The sequence below is a fragment of the Danio rerio genome, chromosome 12, assembly GCF_049306965.1.
Source record: "Danio rerio strain Tuebingen ecotype United States chromosome 12, GRCz12tu, whole genome shotgun sequence".
Lineage (NCBI taxonomy): Eukaryota > Metazoa > Chordata > Actinopteri > Cypriniformes > Danionidae > Danio > Danio rerio.
The window spans coordinates 29,050,001-29,063,469 of NC_133187.1; the positions used below are offsets into that span (position 1 = coordinate 29,050,001).

Genomic DNA, 13,469 nt, shown 5'->3' on the forward strand with positions numbered 1-13,469 from the left:
TTTTAATTAGGACTAACATATCACACTACTATGTCTGTTTTTTCTTTTTCATTCTTTTAAAACCCGTTTAACACATTTTAATAGTTTTTTTTTATCTGTTTTTCTTCATTTTTGTTCTTCGTTGTTTTCCTTTTTTTACTTGTTTCTTTTATTTCTGTTTATGTAAAGCACTTTGAATTACCATTGTGTATGAAATGTGCAATATAAATAAACTTGCCTCACCTAACATGTAGGGATAATCTAAATTTTAGGAGCTTTGGCTTCAAAATGCCCAGACCACTTTTCTCATTGAACTATCAAATATGGGAGAGGGAGAAGTTCACAGCCTTAAAAACAGTATGTACCTCACATTTAAAAGATAAATCTGAGGTAAATTTTCCCTTGTTGTTGTCATGGTGGCTATTAAAACCGTTTCAGTATCACAGACTGTTTTTCTATTCAATATAGGTCATGGAAATTCAGCTTTTTAATCAGTAAAAAGTTAAGGGAATTTGATATCTTGGAGTGGGAATCCTGTATACTACACATAGAAAACCTAGGAAGAAAACATCCTTGAGGCTCTGATAATGACAATTTGTCTCTCATCTTTCAGATTAAAGTTATAGCTGACATACTTATCGATGACACAGGCCTGAAGTAAGTAATGCTTTTTTTTTATCTCTTCTAGTCTGTTTCTAAATTTCATAATTCAATCTTTTAAACATTGTAACATATTTGACATTATGCAAATTTCTAAAAACACATTTAAATACTCTTCTTTTACAGTAATTACTGCAAGTCAAGTGCCTTTCAGATTCACACCTTATTCTTGCATTTGCAGTAAGTACTCATTTTTAGCCTGAAAAAGTTGAATCATTGAACACTGATTGTCAGCTTGGGTTGTTTGGTTGTTCTTTAGTAATTCAACAAACAAGTTCTTACATAAACAGATCTCTATCTTAGACATTTGAAGATATTTGTGTACCAGAAAAATAAGGGAGCCACTAGAGGACTTTAGCAATCTACTAAAGGGGAACCTGGATATTGATTCAGGCCCCTAACCACTATTTTAGACGTGACAGTGACAGTATGTTGTATTTGTGTATCTCGAAATGTGGTCTAGAGATCAGTTTTTTTTTCAAGTTTGAAAAGTATCTGAGAAATTGAGGTTTTTGTAAAAATTTTATATAACCATTTTATTTTTGCAGACCAAGGCCAGTACACATTCACTAAAATAATAATAAGGAAAAATGAAGAAACTTTTTTGGTTTGCTTTTTGCTGACAGTCAGTGACTTATTGAACTTTGATTTTTCTTGAAATTTTACAGGTTATAAAAGCGCATGACCTAAAACTGAAAACACCCATAGTAAAATATACAGTATATAAAGTATACTACCATTCAAAAGTTAGCAAGCAATCTGTGAAAATTTTGTGTACAGTATTTGAATATACAGTGCCTATAAAAAGTCATCATGCTCCTTTGAAATAATGACTTTATTTGTTCCAAAAACACCTTTCCAGCCTTTGAAATGATTTGTAGCCTTTTCCTAACCTAAGCCTTTCTACAACTTTATCCCGAAGGACTTGTGAAAGCAGGGTGTAATGCGAGTAAAAGTATAGATTTTTACAGTGTATGATGATTTTCTATAGGCACTGTATCTTCTGCTCACCAAGGCTGTATTTATTTAATTATAAATACAGTAATACTGTGGATTATTTCAATTTAAAGAAATCCTCTGTTTTAACATATTTTGATATTTAATTTAATCCTGTTTTTAGATCATTATTTTACTCGTCAGAGTCACGCGATTCTTCAGAAATCATTCTGAAGTGCTGATTTGGTGCTCAGGAAACATTTTTTTATTATCAGTGTTTAAAACAGTTGATTTAATAGTGGTTATAAATATTTTGCAGAGACAACTAATTGAGTTTCTTTCAGGGCTTTTTGGTTAAAATATACAGTTGAATTCAGAATTATTAGCCCCCCTTCAAAATATTTTTTTTTCTTTCTAATATTTCCAAAATCTTTCACAGCACGTGTATTTTCTCTTCTAGAGAAAGTCTTATTTGTTTTAGTTCAGCTAGAATAAAAAGCAGTTTTAATTTTTCAAACACTAATTTAAGGTCAAAATTATTAGCCCCTTTAAGCTATGTTTTTTTCGATAGTCTACAGAACAAACCATCGTTATACAATAACTTGCCTAATTACTCTAACCTACCTAGTTAACCCAATTAACCTAGTTAAGCATTTAAATGTAACTTTAGGCTGTATAGAAGTGTCTTGAAAAATATCTAGTCAAATATTATTTACCGTCATCATGGCAAAGATAAAATAAATCAGTTATTAGAGCTGAGTTATTAAAAGTATTATGTTTAGAAATGTGTAGAAAGTCTGCTCTCCTTTAAACAGAAACTGGGGGGAAAAGTAAACAGGGGGGCTATTAATTAAGGGGGGGGGGGGGTAATAATTCAACTGTATGTCTTTTTAGTATACATTTTGTTAAAATAATTGTCGTTGTCATATTTTAAAATTGGGTTTTTACAAATAACATGACTTTAAATATTTAATTTTAAGATGCAAAATATTTGTGTACTCTGCAGATTGAATATCAAAGTCTTTTACCTGTCCCATTCGGAGGAGATGTCTACAGATGCCTATGAGTATATTGACTGTGGAGTGAATTCCACTGTGCCTCGCCATTTTCCTCTTGTTTGAGAAAAATCCATTGCAGAAGTTTTAAAAATCCAAAAGCTGCTTGAAAACACGGTTGCCAATATTTGCTATATATAGTTTACTAAAGTCAGTTTATGTGTGTAAAGACAGAAATGTACAATTTAAATGTCCCTGATTATGTTCTGTTAACTTGGATCACTTTTCTTGTTTGTTGATTTGTTAGTGTTTACTTTATAAAAAAAACATGTTTGTTTTTTTAATTTGCACAGCATGAAATTGGTAATACTGTTCCAGTAGTTAATGTATTAATAACATGAACAAACAATGAACAATACATTTATTACAATATTTATTTACCTTTTTAGCTTTAGTAAAAGAAATTACAATTGTTCATTGATAGTATTTTCATTATTAGTTGTTTAATAAATGCTGAACAAGTATTGTCCATTCTTAGTTCATGTTAGTAAATACATTAACCAATGGAAACTTATTGTGAAGTGGAATCTGTGAAATTGCACATTTAAACTGTTATTTTTATATGTTGAATTCTTGAGCAAAATCCAATCAGAACTGTTAGACCACTTCTGTTTTTATTAGGATTGTGAGACAGAAAAATAAAGTTTGCTTTCCTGTAAGATACACCTTGATGAGGGATTGGTGTGATCCAGAAGCTCCTCACCATTGCTGCGAATACTGCAGAGACTGGAGCAAATCAAACACACAACTTATGTAGGAAGATTGACAATTTCCTTATAAACATGTTGCTTATTTTTAAAGGTTTTAACAATCACTATGATAAAGAATTTACATACACATATGCAGTGCTGGGTAGATTAATTATGAACATATTTGTTACTGGATACAGATGAAGTTTAGTAGTCAGCAATCTAGTAATTTTTATTCCAAATATTTTGTATTCACTGATGTAGTGTTCTAAAACTTTTGACCCTACTTGTTCATTACAGATTTAAATAGGATTGTTGTTATTAAAAACATAAGAAAAATATTCATCTCTTCTTTAAGCATCAAGAAATGCATTAAATGACATTATTGACTACGTTCACACTGCAGGCAAATGTGGCCTAAATCAGATTTTTTTGCCCACATGTGACTCAGATCTGATTCTGTCATGATAGTGTGGAATCTGATCTTTTCAATTCCATGCCACTTTCATATGTGGTATTAATTTAGACACAGGTCTGATGTTTTGCAATCCGACTGCAGTGCACATGAACAGTTATGCAGGAATTCATGTGACTTTTACATAGTTTCTGATCGGCACACATCATTTTTCTTTACTAATTCATGCTGCAAACATCCTCTACTCCTTAGCGGTATAGAATAACACATCAGGCAAATATTTTACCCAAATAATTGAAGGTTGTTTATTTTGAAAATTGTTTGAATGACAACTGGCACTTATTAACCAAACATTAACCATTAGCCTTTAACCAAAAAATGGATTGTTCAATTAGATTTAAAATACCACCATAGTGAAATTGCATATACATACAATAATAAAATATGGCCTAAATGAAATGGCTATATTTCACTTGAATAATGAATAAATTAACAAAAAGAAAAACTGCCTGACAAGTCTTGCAACAGGTTAATGCTTTTTTTCAGTGTTTAGGACAAAATTCTTCAATATGTAGATTAGTTTATCAGACTCTGCTATCAACATGCTTTATTCACTTCAAACACTAAAGATTTATGTTCTGTGTGTAATTGTATATTTGCGCATGCAGGTAAGTTTAGGACCATAATCTGTTCACACTGGAAATCTGATATTGGCCACATTTATAACAACAATGTGATCAGTTGTGGAAAAAAAAATAGATCTGGGGGGAAAAACATCAGATTTTAACACTTAGCCTTGCAGTGTGAACGTATAGCCTATGATAGGGTTTCCCAAAGTAGTGCAAATGGAAGAACTGCCAGGGTTTATGAGTTGATGAAAAGACAATAATGAATGAAACCTTAAAAAGTCTTAATTAAAAAAACTAAATTTTATATATATATATATATATATATATATATATATATATATATATATATATATATATATATATATATATATATATTTAGGAAAGGTGAATGTGATTGACAACAAAGAACTGTGAACTTCGCAAGAAATTTGGGAGAAATTAATTATTATCAATTATTTGCTGAAATTATGTGAATGATTTGTAATCATGTAATCCATAAAAAGTAACTGTAATTTGATAATGATAATTTTAAAATGTAATCTAATTACAAGTATATTTTTTGGAGTCTGATTAGGCTACATTATTCAGACTCTACATGTAATCAGCTACTATCCAGCACTGAACATGCACATACACAGGCTGTATGAAACTGTTTTTTAATATTATAAAATAGCTCATGATTTGTGGGTGGTTTTGTAATTTACAATTTCAGAATAAATTATGGACATCGACTTTTGTTGAAATTTTAACTGCAGTTAAACAAATTGACTTATATTGACATTTTTTGTAGTCTATAACAATATGTTTTCAGAAGGGTCATGTAAATTATGGTGCAACAACAGGCTAATGTGCTGCCAGTACTCTTATTATATATTTCCTAAAACTACTAAAAATGTAAATAGAAATCAGTTTGTTAACCGGATATTTGCAGTTAACATCAACATTTGTTTTAACTGTAATTAAGAGGTATTATTTACAATACAAGCTCCAACAGATAATGTCCACCCACTGGATCAGTTGAATTTTTAAAGTACATTCAAAGAAACAGGTTAAACAAGTTTTCATTTAGCCTGCGGTTTCTCTAATGAAATATGCAGCAATGTACTCACGGTGTATCTTTTACCCATCTTGGTGTGACACTTACAGATGCATTGCTTGTCAGCCTCTATAAAAAAATACGTTTACACTGATTTAAATGAGAATCCATGTATAATATGCCTTGTTTTTATTTATTTTATATCATTGAAATGAATTAGCCTTTAAAGGCACAATATGTATAATATTTTATTTTCCATTAAAATACCCTCAAACCACTAGAACAGTGTTATACGTTTATGCTGACTTATGTGCTTAAATTCCCCAAAAATATTTTCAAAACATGTTCAAATCCAGAGAAGTAAGCCATTATAATATAATAATTTAACGGCATATGATTTCTGTTTTGGCTTAATAGAAAATGGAATCACCAAAGATGCTTTATTATTATGTTAAGCATTTTATTTGACTGCACAGAGCATCATTATTACAAACCCCCTAAATGTCTCTAGTATGATAAAACAGCACAGATTTTTCCCACATGATCATGAATGACTGTGGCGTAATGGCTGCTTTTATGCCACTTCGCTCATCACCAATTGCTTAAGCTGCCGCGTTTAGCTTCGACAGCTTCCTGCTTTTCTCAGTGTCATACTACCATGATAATATGTATTTAATACTTGAGCTCATATGAACATGATTTCAGCAGGAGTCTCATAGGATGCAATGACAACCACAACTCTAATGATTCCTTACTCAGTCACAATGGTCAAACTATGCCTATGTTGGTTGTGAATATTTTTATTTTGGTGTATTTTTTAAATTGTACAAAATTTTCAAAACCTTTTGTACTTATCTTAGCAGAAAACAACTATTATGAGAGCTAATCGAAAATCTTTTTTTTTTCAGACATGTCTGCACATTTTCAGTTGTTTGTTTATGAATGAATTGTTAAAAGCACTTAATTGAAAAAAAACGGTTGTGTTTTGGTCATTTAACATTACCTTATCTATTGATTATGAATGCCATTATCGTGTGTTTTGAAATTGTAATTATGTGCACTGAAAATACCTATATTTAACACATGGGATTTGGATTTTACTTGCAGTGTTTAAAAAGTGACATATTTGTTTTGTTTTTGTAGTTTTTGAAAACTTTTTATTTATGCCTAATATTTAAAAACAGATCTAAAATGAAAGAAAAAGAAAACTCTAATTGCATGCAACAATGGAGAATTGACCAGTGTACTGATATTTGACCTGACATTCTGAGCGCCTTTACCTGGAGGTTCACAGGGTGTCACATGTGCAATAGGCTTCTCTTCTTTTTTATCTTGGTTGTCTCCCTAAAAAACAAAACAGCATATTTTAGGAAATTCTTACCAGCCACCTCTTGGGTACACATATTTAACTGCTCATTGCACAATTGTCTAGTAGGCCAATCACATGGCTATTCATTCCGGCATGAAGATGTGGTCAAGACGATCTGATCGAAGGGCAACAGTAACTCAACTAACCACCACCTGTTACAAACGGGGTCTTTAGAAGAACATCCCTCAACATCACACTACACATTTTGAAGCATACGAGGTAAAACAGCAGCAGGAAAAAACAGCACACTGGTCACACTCCAGTCAGATAACAACAGCAAACTGAAGCTAAAATTCAGACAGCTGAGTACTAAATGTTGCATTGATGAGTTTCAATCTCCACTGTAACATTCAGATAATGGGGTCAGAAGTTGGCATAAACAACATTAAAGCATTGATCTATCCTGCTTTTTAGTTGGCAGTTTCTTGGATGGCACACTTTATGCTACTTAGCACCTGCTATTAAGCATTGTTTAAATGCAACAGACAATTGGAGTGCAGTTGGTTACCATGTCAATCCCTTGATAAGCACAACATAGCAAGATCAAATCATCTCAAACTGGTTTCTTGAACATGTCAATAAGTTAACCATTTTCAAACAGTTTCCAGTCAACAGAACTCAAGCAATTTGAGCTCTTTGGGATGTGGAGGAATGGGAGTTTTGCATAATAGATGTGTAGCTGCTGAAAAAACTAACAGTGATGCTATAATGTAATGTCAACATGCATCATAACCGCAGAGGAATGTTTGAATTAAGGTAGCTGCACAAGTAGTTTACTTCTTATTAAAGGGTGGTGAGTTTACAAAAGCACCTGCTTTATTCTAGCAGATAATCTGCGATCCAGCACTTGCTGACGGCGACGGGCCTCCCAGTGCATGGCTGACATGCTACACCACCCGCTGGCCTGTAAAAGAGACGGAATGATGCCACCACGTCAATGCAAAGTAACTGGAGACCGTTTCCTGATTAATGAAATTCAAAACCACATGCTGATATGTTTCCTTTGTCATGACACCCATAAAGAAATAAACACTGAACTGATTTCTTAGCTGTTAATAAATATTGATGCTTAAGTCCAAGCTGGTTTAGCAGATGACAAAAATGTATACAAAAATAAAATGGTAAGTTCATTAAAAAGCTAAATAGGTTTTAGAGCTGTAGAGTAACATTTAGTCACATGCCATTCATCCTGTGCAAACCCAATACAGTCACATCACAACTATGTCTATAACATGCTAAGCAAAAACATGGGATAATAGCATGTTTCTTTCCTGAAAGATTGTGCACCCAAAAAATGTATCAAATATTGTCATTTTCTCACTCGTCACTTGTTCCAAACATATATGAGTGTCTATTTTTCTGTGTAACATAAAAGAAGACATTTTGAAGAATATTTAAAAACCAGTAGAGATGTACATCTATAAAAATAGGTCAACGGTTATAAGTTTTCATCGTTCTTCAAAATATTTTCTTCTGTGTTCATCAGAAGTAACGTTAAGACACTTTTGGTTTGGAACAAGTGGAGGGTGAGGGAATCGTGAATTTTCATTTTTGTGTGAACTATCCCTTTAAGGCAAAACTCAACAAAACAACATCATTTCTTCACACACAAAAGGAAGACATTTACTAATGGCAAAGCATTTACCAACTTCTGAAGTTTTCCAGGTATATTTCCAATCCACACCGAACAGCTCCTTCTCGGACAGCTTGCTGGTTTCTTAGCAACGCCATTGCTCCCAACGTGCTGACGCCACGCATCCCGACTGTAGCTCGTGTGATGACGTCATGTTTTGTTATTTGTTTTGTTTGCTATTACTATTTCAAATAAAACAAATAAAGCAAACCCTCATAAAACTTAAAGAGTTGATTGAAAACTCCATAAAGCACGATATGTTTACAGATCACACTTGATAAAAACGTACAGTAAATATAGCTTGATTGAACAGCTGTTACTCCATTTATCTTTACCATTGTAGACAATATTGGCTAAAGATTGTTTTGCGCACTATAACAAATTATAATAAATCATTTGCCGTTTGTTTCCCAGTAATGGGATGTAGCTGGAAGGGCATCCGCTCTGTAAATCATATGCTGGATAAGTTGGTGGTTCATTGCGCTGTGGTGACCCCTGATGAATAAAGGGACTAAGCCGAATAAAATTAATTGAATTTGCCGTCTTCACGCACCAAAACAAGACACAAGACTTAATAATTATTAGGTAGTTTCGATGACTCCAGCTCGCCACAGTGAGGAGCTGTTCGGACAGGAATAAATCAACAAACACGAGCTGACATCCGATACCAGGACGGCGAACAGTGAAACGCTAGAGGGAGCAGCGAGAGGATTCAGGGGTTCACGTGACGTCACATGCAGGGATTGTTGTTCTGGATTTTGTGCGTTCAGCTCCACTTTCATCTCTGAGATCACTGGAAGAGGACTCTGAAGAATGAGCACTGTTTTGAGTCGCTTGGATAGCCGGTCGCCTGCGTTTTTAAAGTGAGAAATGGAAAAGCTGCCCTTTAGGAGATAAACACCTATTTAGGTAAGTGGAGCAGACGCTGGCGAAGAGTAAACAGCAGCGTTTTAACAAGCGTGGTTGGTTCTTGCTTCACTGCGGTTTTTGATCTCAAGTATCTGCTGAGTTTGCTAGACAGATGTTTCGGGTTAAAGCTAACATTTTCATCCCTTTTAAAGTTTGATATAGTATTTTATTCATTACTTCAACTTTAAATTTTACTTTACTTTACAACTTTACATTTTGCTTTCTTAATTTTACACTAGTAGCTATATTACACGAATCTTTTGTACACGTTGACATTCATTTAAACTATATTAAAGTACATTTAAAATGAGCTAAATTACGGTTTAAAGGACATTTTAATTAGTTAAATATATGGTTTACTCATTTTATTTATTTATTTATAGAATACATCTGATAACAACTGTAAAACAATCAATTGCTGATTTCTGCCTCCTTATCATTAATGGAGATAATTGATACAACTTTTTAAGAAAGCTATTTCTGTGTAGACTGTTAAGAGGATTAGATTCAGCAAATAAGCATAGAGAGCAACCTCCAGACAACCAATTAGACACATCGTTTAAAGGGACAGTTCACCCAAAAGTCAAAATTTACTCACGTTCAAGCATTTTTACATGTTTATTAAAGTATTTCTTCTGTTTAACACAAAATAAAATATTCTGAGAAATGCTGGAAACCAGCAACCTTTTAAATCCATAGCAGGAACACTAAATACTGTGGAAATCAATAGCTGCAGCTTTCCGGCATTCTTCAAAATATCTTATTTTGGGTTTGATGAAAGAAAGAAATAGGACGTAAATATACAGTACATACATTTTCACTCCTTTAACCTTTACATACAATTAAATTATGTTTTTTTCTTGTTGATTTTATATTTATACTAAAGAGTATTTTCATCACGTTGAGTTAAATTAGCTAATCAAATTTTTAATTATTTGTTGCGTAAAGCTAAACACTGGCAGGCTCTAAAATGATAGTCCAGTATTTATATTTGGTCTGCCTTGGCTCAAAGGCACCCCTTGTAAAGTTGTAAATAACTTCCATATCTTTGATGATAATCTGCCTTTGTTTTGTTTTGTTTTTTCTTCTTTAATTAGGTTCCACACGGTGCCTCCGGTCTTACAGCGCCTCCGTCTGTCTGCAGTACCTTTGAAGTAGGTGCAAATGCCCAACACTTCAAATCTGCTTCTCCTTACAAGAGGGTGAGAAAAGCAAGTTGCCATGGGAAACCAGTTAACAGAGATTGCCCCCAACACACCGTTCCTGCCCAACTTCCAGTCTCTTCACGTTGTGGTGATTGGTTTGGATTCATCAGGCAAAACCTCGCTTCTCTACAGGCTGAAGCTGAAGGAATTTGTTGAAACCATCCCGACTAAGGGATTTAACACTGAGAAGATTAAAGTTCCGGTTGGAAATGGCCGGGCTATTACCTTCCAGGCGTGGGATGTAGGTGGTCAGGAGAAGCTCCGGCCATTGTGGAAGTCCTACACGAGGCGCACGGATGGCATGGTGTTTGTGGTGGACTCTACAGAGGTGGAGCGCATGGAGGAGGCTAAGGTGGAGTTGCACAAGATCACGCGTACGTCAGAGAACCAAGGAGTGCCGGTGCTTGTGTTGGCGAACAAACAGGACCTTCCAGTTGCACTGCCGGTTTCTGACGTAGAAAAGGTTTTGGCTGTACACGAACTGAGCGCCTCCACCCTACACCATGTGCAAGGGTGCAGTGCGGTCGATGGGCAGGGGTTGCAGCTGGGCTTGGAAAAACTCTATGATATGATCCTCAAACGAAAGAAAATGGTGCGGCTCAGCAAGAAAAAAAGATGAGCTGGATGGGTTTATTCCACTTGTGAAGCTCCATGAAGGACTTTCGTAGCATTTTGCAGCAAATCCCTAAATGAAGGAATTGCTCCAGATGGCCCGGTGGTGGTCAGGAGAAAACGGATTTGACCTTTATGTGTCACACACACACTCACAGTATTAAACTGCTTTCTTCCATGCCTAGTAATTTGCTGTGCTGCTTCCCTTTGTAATCAAGGAATATGTGATAGCATTGATAGGCCCTAGTGTCAGCAGAATTAAAGCCTACGTCCTTGCCTTCTTTTTCTTTTCTTTCCAAGCGAGACTGAATCATAGCTTGGCAACACTGATTTCCACCAGGCTTCGGTCCTCATTTTTTTCAATACACTGATTGCCAGTGCCGCTATAATTAAAGGCCATATAAATGTTCACGCTATGCTAGTTGTGAAACTGAAGTCTTAAGCGAATCACAGAGATTCACTATTCACAGATCTACGTTTTAGTTGGAGATATGTTTGTTTTTACTTGCTGTAAATAGTTTTGTATTGCTGTAGATTTAATAAATTATAGATGGCTTTGTCACAGACAGCGATTCAGAAGCTGTATCTTTTATTCTTGAGGCTGAGCAGATTTTGCTAAAATAAATGCTAATTATTATTATTAGGACTGTCACGACTGTTATTGTGTTGCTGATGATTGTTGGAGAGGGATTTGTAATACTTTTATTTTGCACTTTCTTTATGCATATTTGTGTATTTATGTTTTTTTATGATTATTATGCTTAAATGGTCATATTTGAAAACGTACTTAATATTTTATTATTTATCTATTAATTCAGATTTATTCAAATCTGAAACTGAATCGTTATTATCTTGTATTATTAAATTATATATGGTATTAAATTCATAATGTTTTTTTCATAAACTGGATGAAACCTACTATACTATACCTACTATATTTACAGTGCTTAGCAAATATGAGTACACCCCTCACAAATCTATAATAGGAAACTATACAATATTATATTTGTGCATATACATTAGATTAGTCAGTACTGAAGCCAAATCTGGAGCAAGATAACTTACGATAACGGTCCAAAAAAATAGTACACCCAAGTTTATGTTTTAGAAAAATATTAAACACAAAATTAAAAAAGGAAAAATCAAGAGAAGCAAAAATATTGTAATATTTAGATGAAATTTTGTAGGTTGTAGTGTTTTTGGTGATATTTAGCTTGAATGTAGTTGTATTATCTTTAAATTTTTAAATATGTTCGATGACTAAAATATTATTTTAATAAACATATCTGTTTAATAAAGCAGTTTTGTTTAGATACACCAAAATAAGTTCCCTAGATATTCACTAAGAAATAAATAAAAAAATAAATTTTCAGTATGGGGTGTACTCAATTATGCTACGCACTGTAATGGCTAATAAGGTTTTAAATCAATGTGTTGAAACATAAAACAGCCGCTGTTAAACTATTAATAGAGCAGGAGCTCATGATGATGTCATCTGTGTTCAGGGAGAGCACCCCACAGGAAATGCAGTGATGCTGAAAGAACATTGTTTGATGTAACCTTGATGTTTGTGGTTTAATTCGGAATCAACATTACACTGCTTTTGCTGACACAACATACAAGATAGTCATTGAACCACCAAAGTAAGATAGAGATACTGGAGCTTCTAATGTAAGTCCAGTCTTTTTTCATTGTTTTAAGTGAGCAAATGGTTTTTTAGATGTCCCCACCCCTACCGCTGTACAGACAGACAAATCTATTTACTTTGCTATCAACTTCCTAGAGAAGCAGCTGCTTTGCTCTGATTGGATTAATTGGTGCTCTGGGTTTAGGGTGAGCTGAATTGCATGAGGAGAGTGAAACAGGGCTGATTTATGAGATCAGTGACTCTGCTAACCTAATAAGACTTGTAGGCCTGTGACAGGATGATATGCAGCTTGCCATTTTGATAATTTGTTTAGGATTAAATTATATTTTATACTATATAACTGTTTTCCTCCAATACAGCTATGGCAAAAAAAGATTAGGAGACCACTTGAAAGTTCTGAATTTATTTACTGGATTTATAAGCTATATGAATTTGAGTTTTCTTTTTAAAATATTTGTTTCATTCGATTGATCCTATTCTTTAATGCGGGAGGGTGCCGTTTTCACAATATTTTTATAACATAGGTCTCAAACTCGATTCCTGGAGGGCTGCAACTCTGCACAATTTTGCTCCAACCTTAATCAAACACAACTGATCTAACTAATCAAGGTGTTCAAGACTGATGCTGTGGTCACACTGGAGTTTGTGCAGGTGAAATTCTGTTGTACGGCGATGCGAAAAAGGGCGGGATTAA

General features: G+C 34.0%; 2 protein-coding genes and 1 long non-coding RNA gene across 5 annotated transcripts in view; 2 read left to right on the forward strand and 1 right to left on the reverse strand.

Annotated features, from left to right (window-relative positions):
• tmem106a (transmembrane protein 106A) overlaps positions 1-3,293 on the forward strand; it is a 5,878-nt gene extending 2,585 nt beyond the window's left edge. The window contains 4 exon segments of one of the 2 annotated variants that reach the window (NM_001128676.1): positions 593-636; positions 766-819; positions 2,582-2,988; positions 3,047-3,293. In NM_001128676.1, coding sequence (NP_001122148.1) covers positions 593-636; positions 766-819; positions 2,582-2,696 — 213 coding nt within the window. In that variant the 3' untranslated portion in view covers positions 2,697-2,988; positions 3,047-3,293. 2 annotated transcript variants of the gene reach the window in all.
• Positions 3,226-9,108, reverse strand: LOC110440144 (uncharacterized). 2 transcript variants are annotated; one of them, XR_012388028.1, is made up of 6 exons: positions 8,691-9,108; positions 8,414-8,583; positions 7,580-7,672; positions 6,680-6,743; positions 5,473-5,528; positions 3,226-3,356 (listed from the first exon to the last, which is right to left on the reverse strand). It is a non-coding gene; the product is annotated as an uncharacterized lncRNA (long non-coding RNA). The 2 variants fall into 2 exon arrangements; XR_012388029.1 differs by having other exon boundaries at positions 5,473-5,549; positions 8,691-9,102.
• On the forward strand, positions 9,068-11,770 carry arl4d (ADP-ribosylation factor-like 4D). Its single transcript, NM_199644.2, is given in 2 exon segments — positions 9,068-9,310; positions 10,408-11,770. A coding segment is annotated over 1 exon segment (603 nt). The 5' UTR covers positions 9,068-9,310; positions 10,408-10,531; the 3' UTR covers positions 11,135-11,770.
• Positions 11,771-13,469: the final 1,699 nt, after the last annotated feature.